This window comes from Microcaecilia unicolor, chromosome 6 (assembly GCF_901765095.1).
Source record: "Microcaecilia unicolor chromosome 6, aMicUni1.1, whole genome shotgun sequence".
NCBI lineage: Eukaryota > Metazoa > Chordata > Amphibia > Gymnophiona > Siphonopidae > Microcaecilia > Microcaecilia unicolor.
In genome coordinates, this window is record NC_044036.1 from 131,895,869 (window position 1) to 131,914,547 (window position 18,679).

The 18,679-nt window shown below is 44.1% G+C and overlaps 1 protein-coding gene across 5 annotated transcripts in view; it reads right to left on the bottom strand.

The window, feature by feature from the left end:
• Nucleotides 1-18,679, bottom strand: part of RAD18 (RAD18 E3 ubiquitin protein ligase) — a 185,732-nt gene that overhangs the window by 140,701 nt on the left and 26,352 nt on the right. For all 5 annotated transcript variants that reach the window (XM_030207274.1, XM_030207273.1, XM_030207275.1 and 2 more), the window contains exons 3-4: nucleotides 11,500-11,561; nucleotides 8,763-8,833 (exon numbers count right to left, since the gene is read on the bottom strand). In XM_030207274.1, coding sequence (XP_030063134.1) covers nucleotides 8,763-8,833; nucleotides 11,500-11,561 — 133 coding nt within the window. The remainder of the gene's footprint in view (nucleotides 1-8,762; nucleotides 8,834-11,499; nucleotides 11,562-18,679) is intronic.

Consider the following 18,679-nt stretch of genomic DNA (forward strand, 5'->3'; position numbering starts at 1 on the left):
TGGAGGTTTTAAGGCCAAATTGAGGGTGTATCCCTGCCGGACTATTTGCAGAACCCACTGGTCGGAGGTTATGAGAGGCCACCTTTGGTGAAAAGCTTTCAACCTCCCCCCGACTGGCAGGTCGCCCGGCACGGACACTTGGATGTCGGCTATGCTCTGCTGGAGCCAGTCAAAAGCTCGTCCCTTGCTTTTGCTGGGGAGCCGCGGGGCCTTGCTGAGGCGCACGCTGCTGACGAGAGCGAGCGCGCTGGGGCTTAGCCTGGGCCACAGGCTGTCGGGAAGGAGGATTGTACCTACGCTTGCCAGAAGTATAGGGAACAGTCTTCCTTCCCCCGAAAAATCGTCTACCTGTAGAGGTAGAAGCTGAAGGCTGCCGGCGGGCGAACTTGTCGAATGCGGTGTCCCGCTGGTGGAGAGACTCTACCACCTGTTCGACTTTTTCGCCAAAAATGTTGTCCGCACGGCAAGGCGAGTCCGCAATCCGCTGCTGGAGTCTATTCTCCATGTCGGCGGCACGCAGCCATGAGAGTCTGCGCATCACCACACCTTGAGCAGCGGCCCTGGACGCAACATCAAAAGTGTCATAAACTCCTCTGGCCAGGAATTTTCTGCACGCCTTCAGCTGCCTGACCACCTCCTGAAAAGGTTTGGCTTGCTCGGGGGGAAGAGCATCAACCAAGCCCGCCAACTGCCGCACATTGTTCCGCATGTGGATGCTCGTGTAGAGCTGGTAAGACTGGATCTTGGACACGAGCATAGAGGAATGGTAGGCCTTCCTCCCAAAGGAGTCTAAGGTTCTAGCGTCTTTGCCCGGGGGCGCCGAAGCATGTTCCCTAGAACTCTTAGCCTTCTTTAGGGCCAGATCCACAACTCCAGAATCATGAGGCAACTGCGTGCGCATCAGCTCTGGGTCCCCATGGATCCGGTACTGGGACTCGATCTTCTTGGGGATGTGGGGATTACTTAATGGCTTGGTCCAGTTCGCAAGCAATGTCTTTTTCAGGACATGGTGCAAGGGAACAGTGGACGCTTCCTTAGGTGGAGAAGGATAGTCCAGGAGCTCAAACATTTCAGCCCTGGGCTCGTCCTCCACAACCACCGGGAAGGGGATGGCCGTAGACATCTCCCGGACAAAGGAGGCAAAAGACAGACTCTCGGGAGGAGAAAGCTGTCTCTCAGGAGAGGGAGTGGGATCAGACGGAAGACCCTCAGACTCCTCGTCAGAGAAATATCTGGGATCTTCCTCTTCCTCCCACGAGGCCTCACCCTCGGTGTCAGACACAAGTTCACGGACCTGTGTCTGCAACCTCGCCCTGCTCGACTCTGTGGAGCCACGTCCACGATGGGGGCGTCGAGAGGTAGACTCCCTGGCCCGCATCGGCGAAGCTCCCTCCGCCGACGTAGTCGGGGAGCCTTCCTGGGAGGTGGCCGCGGTCGGCACCGCACGCGGTACCGACGTCGGGGACCTCAACCTGGGCGATGGGCCAGCCGGCGCCACGCTCGACGGTACCGGAGGCGCAAGCACCGCCGGTACCGGAGGGGTAGGGCGCAACAGCTCTCCCAGAATCTCTGGGAGAACGGCCCGGAGGCTCTCGTTTAGAGTGGCTGCGGAGAAAGGCTGAGAGGTCGATGCAGGCGTCGACGTCAGAACCTGTTCCGGGCGTGGAGGCTGTTCCGGGCTGTCCAGAGCGGAGCGCATCGACACCTCCTGAACAGAGGGTGAGCGGTCCTCTCGGTGCCGATGCCTGCTGGGTGCCGAATCCCTCGGCGACCCAGAGCTCTCGGTGCCGACACGGGGAGGAGACCGGTGTCGATGCTTCTTCGATTTCTTCCGAAGCATGTCACCGGAGCTCCCCGGCACCGACGAGGAGGACGTCGAATCCATCCGTCGCTTCCTCGGGGCCGAGACTGAAGAAGGTCGATCTCGGGGGGGCTGTACCGCAGGAGCCCTCAGGGTAGGAGGAGACCCACCCGAGGGCTCACCGCCACCAGCAGGGGAATGGACAGCCCTCACCTGCACTCCACCCGATGCACCACCGTCCGACGACATCAGCAGACGAGGTCCTGGTACCACCGACGTCGATGCAGCTATCCGATGTCTCGGAGCCGATGCAGAGGCCCGATGCCTCGATGCACTCGATGCAGGGGCGGCCGAGGAAGATGGTCTGGACGCTGACGACGTCGATGCACTCGAAGATCCCGGTGCCGACGAAGAGCCCGAGAACAACACGTTCCACTGGGCTAGTCTCGCTACCTGAGTCCGCCTTTGAAGCAGGGAACACAGACTACAGTTCTGAGGGCGGTGCTCGGCCCCCAGACACTGAAGACACGACGAGTGTCGATCAGTGAGCGAGATAACCCGGGCGCACTGGGTGCACTTCTTGAAGCCGCTGGAAGGCTTCGATGTCATGGGCGGAAAAATCACGCCGGCGAAATCAAAAGCCGAAATGGCGAAATTTGGAGCACCAAAATTTAGAGGGAGAAAAAAATCTCGACCGAGGCCGAAAAGAGGCCTACCCCGACGACGAAAGAAAACTTACCGGGGCAAAAAAGCTAGAAGTACGGGGAGGATTTACACGAAACCCGGCGAGGGGTTTCCGGAGCACTTCCCGACTAGGACAAAGCTTTCCCGAAGGAAAAAAACACGTTCCAACAAATTGGACGCGCGAGGTCGACTTTCCGGGGCTCGACACGGCGAAAACACGACCGTACCGAGTGCGGACAAAAGAAGACTGGCCGGCTCGAGCCGGTTTCGGGCGGGAAGACGGCCGCGCATGCGCGGTGCGCGCGGGCGCGCGAGGGCTAGCAAAGGACTTTGCTAGTGAAGTTTCCGATTGGAGGGGCTGCCGTGGACGTCACCCATCAGTGAGAACAAGCAGCCTGCTTGTCCTCGGAGAAAGTGTTCTAGGAATTACAAAGCCTGCTGCTCCCACTTCAATTAAAAAAAAATTTCAAAATGTTATAGGGGTTCAAGAGACCTATCCTGCCTCTCATCACCCACTGCTTCCTATACATCTGATGTGTTCTTAGTGATTTTAATTATAATAGACATAAGTGACAATACAAGAGGAAAATAGAATTGTCTTGTAATATGTTCAGCCTACAGATCAAAAAAAATTAACATAATTTAGCAGTTAAGGACATTTGAGAATGGGACAGTGCAGCTACGACCTCCTTCCATTCTCTACCCAGCCATGATAGGATGACTCTCCTTCACCTCTCAACCCCCCCCCCCCCCCCCCCCCCCAATGCACCCTCCATGAATGTCACACATCACCATCACGATGAGAATTAATGGCTCATTTTCAGCACCATGGGCTCCACTTTCTTCCCAGGTCAGCATCAGTTAACACTGACAAAATGGATTAAGCTGAGATTTCATTTCATTTGCACTGTGCATCTCATTTAAAGCTTCATTTTAGCACAGCCAACCAAACAATCAGTAACGACTGACATATATGGGTACAGATCTACAGCCTAATATATTACCGCACCTGCCTCTTTTTAGGTTTCACTACTGTGCATTTTGCAAATCTGTTTACTGTTTGGAGTACACTAGGAATAATTTCTCTAACCCTATGTGGAACCTGATCAAGGCATCTGAATTTCCTTTCTTCCTGATGGCTGACTGCAAGGAATCCCCCCAAAATCTCAAAGATAATATTGATCTACATTTTCCTTCAAAAGGGTCCACAGGGTTATACAGCAGGACTGTATATCTACGTCAGGTGTGTCAAACATGCGTTATAGTATCTAATGCACATACAACCCATTAATCTACGTTGACGATGTATCCATATACATCCCATTTAGTGAAGACACGTCAAAACCAAACACGTTAATAACTCAAGGACTAAATATCTTGGAATCCTTGACCACAGCATTCAAACTCAAACTCAACACTCAGTTCTTAGTGCTCACATCCAGTTGCTGGAGAAGGCCTCCTTGCAGTATTACCCTTGATGGGACCACTTACCCAGTAGCAGACAATCTGAACACCCTAGGAATCACACTAGACTGAAACAAAGAATACCGCAACCAAAACATTCCATACACTGTGGAAACTGAGGCGCAACAGAAGCTACTTTCCGAGAGAAGTCTTCCAGATGCTTGTACAAATCTTAACACTTGCACACATTGACTACTGTAACAGCATCTATGCTGGCTGTAAAGATTCAATTATAAAAAAAACTTCAAATGACATAAAACACCGCCGCCCGACTGATCTTTGGAAAATCGTGCTTTGAAAGCAACAGCCCGCTACTGCAAGCCCTGCACTGGCTCCCTGTGCAGGCAAGGATAATTTTCAAGCTCTGGACACTAACATACAGAATCGCCTTCGGTCTGGCTCCGGAATACATGTTGAACCAATAACCCTGCCGCTATATAACATATATACAGAAGCACAAAGCTATCACACACTCCACTTCCCCAATTGCCAGGGTGTACGATACAAGACAGTTTATTCATCAGGCTTCACCTACCTATGCACTAAGAGCTGGAATGCACACCCTAAAGCACTGAGGAGTCTAGATACTTACCTGATCTTCTGTAAATGACTCAAGGCCCACTTCTTCAAAAAATCCTTCCACAAAGCTTCACTGTGAATCAGCTATGAATAATCACTCTTACTCAGCAACGTCCCCTACGTCCCTAGCCTGGTCACGACCCCACATTAGCTTCCGCTGATACATCCACCTCCCTACCCTGTCGCCCTTCCACCTGTCCTTCATATTTCTTCCTGCCTCACTTCTCCCCCTCTCTTCAAGCCAATTCGGTGAAATTCACATCCCCTATTTTATTGTATTTCTTAGTTCCACGTAAGCCACATTGAAACAACGCTAGTTGGAAAATGTGAGATAGAAATGCTGTAAATAAATAAAAATAATTATCATATGGTCAATTTATATAATGTAAGCTTAGCTCCTAAGTAATTGTAATGGGGAGAAATAGGGACTAATATTTTAGTGCGGTCCATTGATGAATGCATGCCTGCCGAAGTGACCCATCATTAGTCATGATTTTCAATCAAGAGTTACAACCTCTCGCTTGGATTATTGCAATTTACTTCTTACTGGTCTTCCGCTCAGTCATCTCTCTCCTCTCCAATCTGTCCAAAATTCTGCACCACGGCTTATTTTCCGCCAAAATTGTTATACCCACACTAGCCCACTCCTCAAGTCGCTTCACTGGCTCCCTGTCCGCTTCCGTATACAGTTCAAACTTCTCTTACTGACCTTTAAATGATTCCATTCTGCAGCCCCCCACTACCTCTCCACTCTCATCTCTCCCTACATTCCTCCCCGTGATCTCCGCTCACTGGACAAGTCTCTCTTGTCGTCCCCCTTCTCCTCCACTGCTAACTCCAGGCTTCGTTCCTTTTCTCTCACGGCACCTTATGCCTGGAATAAACTTCCTTAGCCTGTACGTCTTGCTCCACCTCTACTTATTTTCAAATCTATGCTGAAAACCCACCTTTTCACTACTGCTTTTGGCTCCCAGCCACTACTCATTTGCCTCTCCTTGTTCCTTCTCATCCAGTACTTGCCCTTATTGTCTTGTCTGTCTGTATTACTTTAGATTGTAAGCTCTATTGAGCAGGGACTGTCTCTCTGTGTCAGGTGTTCAGCGCTGCGTGCATCTGGTAGCGCTATACAAATGCTAATAATAATAATAATAAGAGTCAGAATGGCTTACAAGCATCATGAAATTTCAGACATCTGGTTAAGACCTTCATCTTCTTGAGTTTGTACAATAACCTAGAGCCTGACATTGCAAGCTTTGTAAAGACAAATGGCAGCTATATAGAATTAATTAACATGTATAGAGGAGACTAATCAGTTAATGGAAAATGAATATTAACCCACCAGCTCCTCAGCAATGCACAAGCACAAAAACAAGAAGGGGCTGTTTGACATTTGCTCTTAAATTGTATCAGTTCTCGAGCTAGATGAGCCTGGGCTATAAACAGATTAGGTCCTTCAGCAAACACAACAAGTTATTAATTCACACCATTTTTCATCTAAGGACAAGTAGGGAGAAACAAAAGATGATCAGAGCATACACCTCCTCTAAATTCTGCCTAGGTTCCTCAAACACCAATCTCCATTCTAGAAATGATCTCTCACTCCCAGTTTTACTTAACATCTCTTGCATGTTTTTTGGAGTGTCGCGGTAATTTCCGCTGCTCCTGGCTAGGGTTCTAGTGCACTGGCCGTCATGTACAACTAACTAGGCATTATTCGAAGGGAAAGGGACATGTCCAGAGCTCCTTCTGGAACCCACAATCATATACTCCAAAGACAGCCACACTGGAGTTACCATTCCAGGACTTTAACCCCTTTCCCCTTCTCCGTTCTCTCAAAGGAGATACAGGCATGGTATCTACAGCCAACCTGGAGAACAAAAGGTCCAAAGTGGAATGAAACCCACGTTCCTCTGTACAAACCACTACCACCGATTCAGTCCATATGTTGCACTTCTTTAAAAAAGGCATCAAATTATTTCCAATATATAACTTATCATTCTTCCTTCAGTTGCTTCAACATAGGTATTCATGGGTTTCTTTTTAATTGAGAATATAAGCACTGTCATACTGGTCAGATCAAAGGTCCAACAAGTTCAGAACCCTGTTTCCAACAGTGGCCATTTCTGCTCACAAGTATCTAGTAGAATCTAGATTTTCAGAAGGCATTTGACAAAGTGCCTCATGAAAGACTCCAAAGGAGAGTCATGGGATCGGAGGCAGTGTATTATTATGGATTAAAAGCTGGTTAAAAGATAGGAAGCAGAGAGTAGGGTTGAATGGTCATTATTCTCAATGGAGACGGGTAGTTAGTGGGGTCCCTCGGGGGTCTGTGCTGGGACCGCTGCTTTTTAATATATTTATAAATGACCTTGAGATGGGAGTAACTAGTGAGGTAATTAAATTCGCAGATGACACAAAGTTATCCAGGGTCGTCTCGTCGCAGGAGGACTGTGAAAGATTGCAAGAAGACCTCATGAGACTGGGGGATTGGGCGTCCAAATGGCACATGAAGTTCAACATTGACAAGTGCAAAGTGATGCATGTGGGAAGGAGGAACCCGAATTACAGCTATGTCATGCAAGGTTCCGCTTTAGGAGTTACGGACCAAGAAAGGGATCTGCGAGTCATCGTGGATAGGATGTTGAAATCTTCAGCTCAATGTGCTGCTGCGGCGGCTAAGAAGGCGAACAGAATGTTGAGTATTATTAGAAAAGGGATGGAAAACAAGCATGAGGATGTTATAATGCCGTTATATCGCTCCATGGTGCAACTGCACCTGGAGTATTGTGTTCAGTTCTGGTCGATCTCAAAAAAGATATAAAGGAATTGGAGAAGGTGCAGAGAAGGGCGACGAAAATGATAAAAGGGATGGGACGACTACCTTATGAGGCGAGATTAAGAAGGCTAGGACTCTTTAGCCTGAAGAAAAGGCGGCTGAGGGGTGATATGACAGAGGTCTACAAAATAATGAGTGGGGTAGAGTGGACAGATGTGAAGCGTTTGTTTACGCTTTCTAACAATAATAGAACCAGGGGACACAAGATGAAATTAGAATGTGGTAGGTTTAAAACAAATCGGAGAAAGTTTTTCTTTACTCAGCGCATGGTTAGATTCTGGAACTCATTGCCGGAGAAGGTAGTGACGGCAGCTGGCATTGCTGAGTTCAAAGGGGGTCTGGACAGATTCCTGAAGGAAAAGTCCATTCATCGTTATTAAATTTTGGGGTTTTGCCAGGTTCTTGGGGCCTGGATTGGCCGCTGTCAGAGACAGAGTGCTGGGCTTGATGGACCCTTGGTCTTTTCCCAGCGTGGCAGTGCTTATGTACTTATATAGAATCCAAAAAAGTAGCTACATTTCATGCTTCTACCTCCAGGGATAAGCAGCGGCTTTGCCCAGGTCTACCTGGTTTATGTATCTTTCCTTTAGGAACGTGACCAAATCTTTTTTAAATCTAAGTTGGTACCAGAGGCAGTGAAAGGTGAAGTTGTCCAAGGTCATTAAGAACATCAGAGAGAGGAGGGTTTGATTTTGAGGGGACTGGTCTTTGGAACTCACTGCCTAGCACGTGAAGTTCAAATCTGACTTGTTCAGTTTCCCCCAAAAATAAAAGGCTTTTATCTCAGCCAAGGAATTTATGTGAAGGTTTGTTCTTGCTATTCTGTTATCTAACCTAAATTCACATCTGTAACCCGCTTCATCCCTATATAGGTTCAAAGCGGCTAACGATGCATATCAATACAGATACAAATCAAACATGTATGGAGTATTGTTTTTGTTATATAATTTGTCTTGTGTTTACTGTTTTTAACGTATGTTTCTATGGCATCCACTAAGAACTACTGGAGATCAGTGGATAATAATTGTCTTCAAATAAATCAATAAATAACCCTGGCTTGCCTGGTGCTCGTCCTACTGCTTTACTCTAAGCCCTAAAGCACTTCTTAAGCAGGATAGTCCTCCTGTCAGTACTAACCTCTAAGATAATCTGTACTATCTGTCACCTGCCAAATCTTCCCCACAGAAACAACCTGATGAGGGCTCAGAAAAAGCTCTGTCTCATTATATATATGAATGAATTCACCACTCAAACACACTATACTGTTTTGGCAAAATGTGATAAATAAAGAGAGACCAAAACAAAAATGATGTGAAACTTCAGCACTGGACCATGAAAGATGTTCTCCACCCTCATCCTTGAGGCTGGAGCTCCCTCGCCCACAAAGGCGGAATATACCTGGCAGACTGAAAGTTTTTGACAAGCTCATCTAATATTCGGTTATTCCTCAGGTCAGGTTCCACTACAGCCTATAAAAATAAGAGACAGAGAGAGTAAAGACAATTTCAGCTGCACATTTCAATAAACATAAGATCCACATTTCATGACCGACCGTCTGAACAAGCATTAGCTCATCACACCAGTAACAGCTTGTTCCTATGCAATGAGATGAGACACTCCCATGATCCCTGAATTTCCTAGGGCAGTGGTTCCCAAACCTGGGCCTACAGGCACGCCAGCTAGTCAGGATTTTCAGGATATCCACAATGAAAATTCACGACAGAGATTTGCATGCACTGCTTCTACTACATATACACAAGCCTGGTCATTTCACAGCCTCAGAACTCAGATTCTTTCCAACTAACTTCAGCCCATCATCTGTTAAAATGTTTTTCTAGTCTGATGAATAGTAGTAAATGACAACACATGAAGACCTGTACGGTCCATCCAGTCTGCCAAACAAGATAAACTCATTTACATGGTATGTGATACTTTATACCTGAGTTTGATTTGTCCTTGCCTTTCTCAGGGCACAGACCATAGAAGTCTGCCCAGCACTGTTCTTGTACTAAGTTCTGAAGCTAACATCGAAGCCCCTTAAAGTTTACACTCCAGCCCATCCATATCTATTGAGCCACGATCAGGGCGCAGACCGTGGAAGTCTGCCCAGCACTGTTCTTGTACTAAAAGTTCCGAAGATTCTGGAATCCTAAAGAGTTCCGAAGATTCTGGAATCCCAATTAGTAGCAACATTCCATGTAGAACCCCAAAGAGTAACATAGTAAATGACGGCAGATAAAGACCTGAATGATCCATCCGGTCTGCCCAATAAGATAAACTCATTTTACATGGTATGCGATACCCGACTTTTCTTCCCCCTTTCCCTCTCTAAGTTCCCCCCAACTGTTTCCTACCATACATATACCTCATTATACCACAATAATATGTATTCATTCATACTATGTATTTGTTCAAACCGTAATCGGCTAACACCGTTAACGGTTAAATGTAAGCCACATTGAGCCTGAAAAAGGTGGGAAAATGTGGGATACAAATGTAATAATAATATGTACACCCGAGTTTGATTTGTCCTTGCCATTCTCAGGGCAAAGACCGTAGAAGTCTGTCCAGCACTGTTCTTGTACTAAGTTCTGAAACTAACGTCGAAGCCCCTTAAAATTTACATGTTCAGGTCAGCGAGTCTCTCCTTGTACGGTTTGCAACGCAAATCCCATACCATTTTTGGAGCTTTTCTCTGCACCGCTTCCAGTCTTTTTACATCTTTAGCAAGATACGGCCTCCAAAACTGAACACAATACTCCAAGTGGGGCCTCACCAACGACTTGTAGAGGGGTTGGGAAGATGATCACTCAGAGAGAAAACCTTAGTGACTGGGAGTTGGGTCTCTTTATTTTACTATATTAACTTTCAATCTGATTTCCTGTTTTCTACGGTAAAGATTGTTACAATACATGAAAGATCACAAACAATGAAACTGCAACTATGTAACAATATACTGCAGTAACAATTCTAAGATAAGCTTCCATTTTAAGGTTGAATATCTAGTGCCCGCCCCACAGACCAGCTTTGGGTGCTGACAGGGATTTTTCTCCTTTCTTCATCAAAACTATGCCAGTTAAGCAATTTCAGATACACTCTTTAATGTTTCCACTGCATAAAAACCTACTTACTAAACTTTCTTGATGGTGACCAGGCTAATAAAGGACAAAGACCCACAGGACAATGCACCCGCCACCCCCACCCCCAAAACGGCCTTCCTGTTATGGTGGCTGGTCAGATTTCTCATTTCTAAGTCAAACTTAAGTGGGGAAGCTGATGTAAAGGGGCTCCACACCCGGAAACTATATATTTCTTAATCTAAGGCTAATTTAACTGGCCAATAAACTGTCCTAATTCTAACAGGTAGAGCTACGTTTTATGTGAACAAGCAGAGAGAACTGCCCGTCTCCTATCAGATCAGATTCAGAATTTATGTTAAGACTCAGCCAAGTATTTCTCACCATAGTAATCCCTCAGTCATGGCCATAAACCCTCTCGTCGTCATATCAGTACTGGAAAATCTTCTTGTTACACTAAAACTAGATTGGAAATAGCAAATCATTCCACTTCTAATATTCCTGTCCCCAATTTTTAGAACTCTACAATTAAGAGACTCCCAGTGGTCAGTGTTTCTTTAAATGCTAGCTAAATACACCCAATATTCAGTGCCATTACCTATCCTGGAAGAGCCATGAATAGGCACATTCTTAACAGCCTGCAGGGAGTTACCCAGATCCTCTGATTGGTCGAGGTACCCGTTAGCCCTATGGGGGGTTTTTACACTGGTGATAGCAAAAATTATATCATCCTGTATTGCCCTACTCTACATCAGTGTTCTATATCAAGATCAAGTATACTTTTGTAGTATCACATCATACCTTATACTACGAGTTTATCTTGTTGGGCAGACTGGATGGACGGTACAGGTCTTTATCTGCCCTCATCTACTATGTTCCTGTATCTCCTTTTTAACACCCCCGCCTTCCTTTTTTATTTAATCAAAGAATGCATGTATTTTAAACTGCTTAGATATGACAAATAATCAGTATATCAGATCATTAAACGTAATATTCACACATGAGGGCTCATAGCAGCAAAAGCCCAGATCCCATATAGACAGAGAAGAGGGACTTACCACACAACAAGTCGGGCACTGTGTTTTGTAGGATAAAAATTTGCGTATGCAAAGAGAACAGTCTGAAAATTAACAGAGAAAAACAAGCAACGTCAGTGAACCTGACACATGAATTTCATTTACAAGAGCACAGAGCCTAGGTGAAGTCATTTCTCCCTTTCAAGTCAAAGTCTCCAGCTGTGCCATGTAGCAGTTATCAGGCTCATAAATACACTTACCCCAGCCTCGTAATTACTCCTGCCTTGAAACTTTCACTGGTTTCTTAAAGAGAACATCAAAGCTCACAACTCAAATTTGCATACTGCCCTGTTAAATAAAAGGCAGGTCACCTCCACAGTTGATCATAAGTTTCATATCTGGATTGTCAGGTCTCTCTCTCATTCGGGGCCAGCAACAGGACAGCTAGTGATGTCAGAAAGTGGCCAATTCCTACCAGGCAGAGGACCTCTCTCATTTTTGTTCTTGCCACTAGCACACAATGAATGCTGCCAATATTGGAGAGCCTTCTCCTGATCATCCTTCCCACATTCCACAGGAATCTAAGACTTATCACCTGCCCATGAGTTACTGAACCTGGATAAAAAGTCACCTTGAATTTAGAGCATGGAATTCTCATTTAAAAAAACATAGGAACAGAAAAATAGCCATACTGGGCTAGATCAATGGTCCATCTAGGCCGGTATCCTGCTTCCAGCAGTGGCCAATCCAGGTCACAAGTATCTGTCAGAAACCCAATTAGTAGCACAACTCCATGCTACCAATCCCAGGGCAAGAAGTGGCTTCCCCCATGTCCATCTCAATAACAGACTATAGACTTTTCCTGGGAATCATGTTATCTATACAGATGAGGAGCAAACAAAACAGCAAGGTAATGAACTACACTTGAAGAACCAAGGAAACTTCATTTCAACCAGCGTCTGTGGCACATACAAGGAGACCCAACACAGCTGTGTTTCGGCATACAATGCTTGTGTCAGGGGTCATATACACATCTAAAAAGTGTGTGACTAGTACAAGCAGGTAGGAAACATCAATCGTGAACCCTGGTAAGCTGGCACAGGGCAAGTCAACAGTTGTGCATGAACCTGGCTTCAAATCCAAAAACTCACTTACCTTGAGTTTTCAGTTCTCTATCTCCACCTGCTGATTAATGGAATAGTGGGAAACTATGTAATGGAAATTTCAACAAATTTATTGATCAACAATAACAAAGACCTGATGTGGCCACGTTTTGCCTAGGTAGGCAACATTAGAGGTTATAAAACATCTATATATAAATTTGTTAAAATTTAAATCCTATTTTCCTGCTCTGCTCCATTTCTGTTGCTCACCGCTATGGATCATCACCTCTGCTTTTCTGTGTCATATCGGAAAGCTAACATAACAGCACCTCAGTCAACCATGACCAACTAAGCAAACACAGGCCCCTCATCAAAAACCACATAAGGGAGGGCTTATGAGTATTAAGACCAGCCAATTATATGCTTTCCCCAGACATTCATTCAAGGTACCAACCACTTCTTTCTGACCTCTGGATACATGAACCAAGAGCAATATATTATCAGCTTACATATAGCTTTCCACATTAAAACCATCACATAAGAAAAGCCAGTGGTGCCATAAATACATTAAACAAAACTGGTGACAAAGATACTGAGGGACCCCTGCTTCACATATTGGAACTCAAAGGCTACATTCCAAATAAATGTCTGGACTCACAAGAAAATAAGAGGGAAAGCACCCCAGAACTGACTGCATCCTGACATCCCAGCTCTTGCATCCAAGTGAAGCAATCGATTCTGAGGGACAGTATCAAAGGCTGTGGAAAGATTTGCACTTTCTAATGTATCTATCCCTGCTCTCCCTTACTTTCTGAGACACATCAGGTCTCTTTATTAATGTCATTATACCTGGTGAGATTATGTATGTTTTTTTAGAACCTGTTGACAACTGAAAAGATTAATGGGATACAACTCATTTTAAATAAATAAACCAAGAGCGCTTTCTGATTTTTATTTCATAATAAAATACAAGTAACTTTGAGGTTTATGAAACAAATTAAGCTTAGGCACAGCCATTATTATAAATATAAGCAAACTAGGCTGCTGCCGAATCAAACGTACTACAGTAACAGAAACAGTAAAACAGAGACCAACAAGCCCAGTCTACCCAGTTACCCCTGTCCACACTGCTAAAGAAACATCCCAGCTGCCAGCCGCATACCAAGACCACCTGCAAGATTCTTCCCTATCCAGTATGGTCTTTGTAGTCCACCATCTTGCCTAGAAGAGAATACAGGATCCCCACTTAGTTCTCACAGCTAATCGGCTCCTCTGTGACAGTCTCAATAGCTGGAAATCCTAAATGTGGCCTCTCATGAAAAGTACAAATACACCCGGAAGACAAGGTCTTTGAAAATACGGGTTTCACAATAAAATCTGTACCCTCTATATGTTAAGCACATATAAGAACTATCGGGTAATTTTTATGTTTCAACATTTTTATTGAAGACACAAACATGAACATTCTTACAAACATTGATAGCACATCAACCGAACAAAAACTATACAACAACAATACGTAGGTACCAACAACTATGGAGGGAGGGGTAGGACTGGGGAGATGGGGTGGGAGGGGAGGCAACAGGATTAGAGGGAGGGGCATAAGAAAAACTCTTGGAGACTATCGGGTAATTTTATGAAGCAACATTTGTGTGAAAAACATGTTTTACAAACAGAAAATGGCTTTTAAAAAAACTGCAGGAGTGAATACAAACAAATAATTCCACAATGCTGACTTGCACTCAGTTGTATGCAGACCCTGTCCAGACATTTCAAGGGCATGGCTTGGATGAAGTTGTGATGTACACGCATACTTAATAAAATCTACACATTGCACTTGCATTGGAGCATTTGCACACTCCTAGTGATAACCGCTGAAGCCTATTTTACATAAGCACCTAAGCTGCCTCTCTCCAACAAGCAATTTTTATTGCTGCCGTTATAAAACATTACCACATCTTCAGAAGTAATAAGAAAGGAAATCTCACGCCAAAAGAATGAAAAGACCAAGATTCAGGCAAGCTTGTATGCCGAGAGATGCAGAGCGGCCTCCTCTCTCTCATTTCCATCACGATTCATATTCAGTGCCTGTGATTTGGAATCCTCAGCACTTGCTTGCTCTGCCGCTCAGTGTAGCGCATTTTGCCAGGTGTCTGCCAGCTCTAAAATGAGCTGAATATTTATCTGGCCTAGAAAGAACTTGGCATGATTGCAATATGATCTAAACCAGCATTGAGGAAAGGCTAAAGCGCCTAGGGCTCTTCAGCTTGGAGAAAAGGTGGGTGAGGGGAGATATGATAGAGGTCTATAAAATAATGAGTAGAGTTGAACGGGTAGATGTGAAGCGTCTGTTTACGCTTTCCAAAAATACTAGGACTAGGGGGCATACGATGAAGCTACAAAGTAGTAAATTTAAAACGAATCTGAGTGTAATTAAACTCTGGAATTCGTTGACAGAAAATGTGGTAAAGGTGGTTAGCTTAGCAGAGTTTACAAAAAGATTTGGATGGCTTCCTAAAGAAAAAGTCCATAGACCATTATTAAATGGACTTGGGGAAAATCCACTATTTCTGGGATAAGAAGTATAAAATGTTTAGTACTTTCTTGGGATCTTGCCAGGTATTTGTGACCTGGATTGGCCACTGTTGGAAACAGGATGCTGGGCTTGATGGACTTTTTGGTCTATCCCAGTATGGAAATACTTATGTACTTATGAAAATGCAAACTTTACTCCATTACACAGATCCAGGGTCCTGTGGACAGAGCTTAAGGAACTGCCATTGTCATAGACATAAAGGGCCCCGTTTACAAAGCCACGCTACAGGCGCTAACTGTGTAGGCACCCACAATATTCCTAATTTTGTGCACGTGCTAAAAACGCTAGTGTACCTTAGTAAACAGGGCCAAAAAGGAGTCAAATTAGCATTCGTTTAAAACTTGCGCACTACACACCTTCCTTTGCCTTGCAATATGAACAGAAGTGTGTTCCTGAGTGTAATGCTATGGATTTACAGCCTGTTTCACTAACACAGACTGCCCAATAATTACTGTGGATTCTTTTGGATTCGTAATGAGTAAATGAAACCTTTATTAGAGGAGCTAAATTCTACAATGATTAAGATATATACATATATACACATAATGGTTAGCACATATACCATGATTAACTCTATACACAATCATTACATAAGTAATGCCACATTGGTCTCTACATCTAAGCAATGCAAAGAGTTCTTTAGACCAGGAAAGGAAGCAACAATATACATGCATACAATCATCACTGGTCTTCATCATCCAGGCTCTTATCATCAGCTGGGGGGGCCCAGTTCACACAGCGAGAGCTAGGAGCTTTGGACCAGGAACAAGCCTTCTGCGCAGTCCGTACGTTACTCACAGATGAACTCCAACCCCACTGTGACAAGCCCTCCCTTTTTATTAGGTTGAGCTCATGTTCAGAGCTAAGGAAAATTACAGACAGCTTCTATGGAAAATTACAGAATGCTTCTATGCTTATGTCTGTGGGAACGTGATCACATGCTCTCCCAAGTCCAGGTGGCCAAGTTGGGCTTGGGAAAATAAGTGCCATCCTCCCCTTTGCATACCAAATTAGTTAGAGCTGTGTCTTATCTTCTGCATACAAGAAAAGTTACTTTCAGTCAGAGACAAGATTTCAGAGTGTATTATCAGACAAAAGCAGGGCTGAAAAGCAATCTTTTAAGGTAACACTTAAACAATCATTTTTAAACAGAATTACTTCTAATCAACAATACAGACCCCGAGTGCACTGGTCGTTCAAGAAAGGGTTGAAAAACAATCTTTAAAATTCACTTCCATTACAATGTGTTAACAAAATATTAATTTATTTTAAAAATTGTTGCCTCCTATACAATGAGTTAAACATGTAATATGAAAATGGATATAAAGCAAACACACTGCTTCAGTTTACAGTATTAAAATTAGCAATTTATCTACTCCAAACCCTTGCTGTTATCTCCAAAAAATAAAAAAAAACTTCAGTTGTGCTGGTAAATCTTATGTTTATATTTATATTTGAGATCTTCTATACCACCTTTTTAAATAAAACAGGTGGCATAAATCTATGAGCCAGATTTCTAAAGGCGTCTACTCTGGACCATCAATACACACTAGAAATCATCACAAAATGAATCAAGTTCACCTGAATCTACAACTACCTCTGCTTCAATAATGACATATCTACAAATCATGGGCTCTGCTATGATAACCAGATTTGCACCACAATATGCCCACTTTTCATGGCAGAACTGTTTTTTTTAATACATATCAGATTAAACCTCTTAAATATTGTCAGTCTATTTATAGCAGGATACTACAATGTGCCTTGCTGTGCAGTGACAGGAGCAGCGTTCTGGGTCCCCACCCCAGAGTACCTCCAATCAAAAACAATGAAGGGGTAGTCTATTCTGGGAAATAACCCAATGACATTACAGTCTTAGTTTTTGGAGGAAAGTATAAAACCCAGAGAACAGGGCAGAGATTGACTCTTCTCGAGTATATAAGTGTTTGCCATACTGGGACAGACTGAAGGTCCATCGAGCTGAGCAGCATCCTGTTTCCAACAGTGGCAAATCCCTGGCAAGATCCCAAAACAGTACATTTTATGCTGCTTATCCTAGAAATAAGCAGTGGATTTTCCCCAAGCCCATCTTAATAATGGCATATGGACGTTTCTTTCAGGAAGCTATCCAAACCTTTTTTTAAACCCCACTAAGCTAACTGATTTTACCACATTCTCTGGTAACGAACTCCAGAGTTTAATTACACGTTGAGTGAAGAAATATTTTCTCCGATTTGTTTTAAATGTACTACTTTGTAGCTTCATCGCGTGCCCCCTAGTCCTAGTATTTTTGGAAAGAGTAAACAAACGATTCACATCTACCCATTCCACTCCACTCATTATTTTATAGACCTCTATCATATCTCCCCTCGGCCGTCTTTTCTCCAAGCTGAAGAGCCCTAGCCCCTTCAGCCTTTCCTCATTGGGAAGTGGTCCCATCCCCTGTATCATTTTCGTTGGCCTTCTCTGTACCTTTTCTAATTCCACTATATCTTTCTTGAGATGTGGTGACCAGAATTGCACACCGAGGTGCAAATCTGTTTTTGGATAGCATTTCTAGATCGAATGGATTTTAGTATACTGACCCCTGATGCAGATGCATATGCCAAAACATGGCCCATGTCAGGTCTTACAAAGAAGTTCTGCTGTCCTTAACCTGAAGGCCATTGGTGCTTTTTTGCACTTTGAACTCCTCCTCTCTTAACCAATGCAGAAAATGTGAAGAAGAGTTGCTGTGTTGGAGAGACAGGCCAGAAGCAAAAGATAAGAACTCACCGAGGCACTATATCATACACCACAAAAAAAAAAAAAAACAATGTGCCATCTCAGGGCCAGAGTACTGCATCAATGACTTGATGGTCAAAATAGTAAGAAATGTTAGACAAAGAGCTTGTCGACCATCAACTGTTCAAGAAGTCCTTAAAAACATTCTTATTCGACAAGGCTTATTCCACTGGCTAATTCAATGTTTAACCTGTGCCATCACATGTTTCTTCCCCTCCTGTCACACTCCGAATCTGTGCCTTCTCTGATTGTATTGTATCCTCTTGAATTTGTGTAAGCCACATTGTGCTGGCTTATATGGGAAAATGTGGGGTAAAAATGCGCCAAAAATAAATAAATAAATAAATAAGTCAGACACAACAAGAATGGGCTTAATGATCTAGTTTCCTCGCATATTATAAAACCATAAAATTCAAACAATAGAATTACATCGATTAAACATTAATGCCCTCTTAGATTACACTAAGGAAAAACTGGACTCTTGGAGGGGTTTACCACTGTCCTTGATGGGTAGGATTCACTTGATACAGATGGTGATTTTTCCGCGCTGGCTATATGCCTTACAAACCTTGCCCATACGCCTAACGAAGACAGATCTGAAATGTGTAAATCGTTTGTGCAGTCAGTTCTGTTGGGCCGGCAAAAAAGCAAAGCTACAGCAGGGCTTGCTGGTGGGGGGATGGAAACAAGGGGGTATAGGGTTTCCAGACCTGTTTCTATATAACCAAGCCTGCCTGTT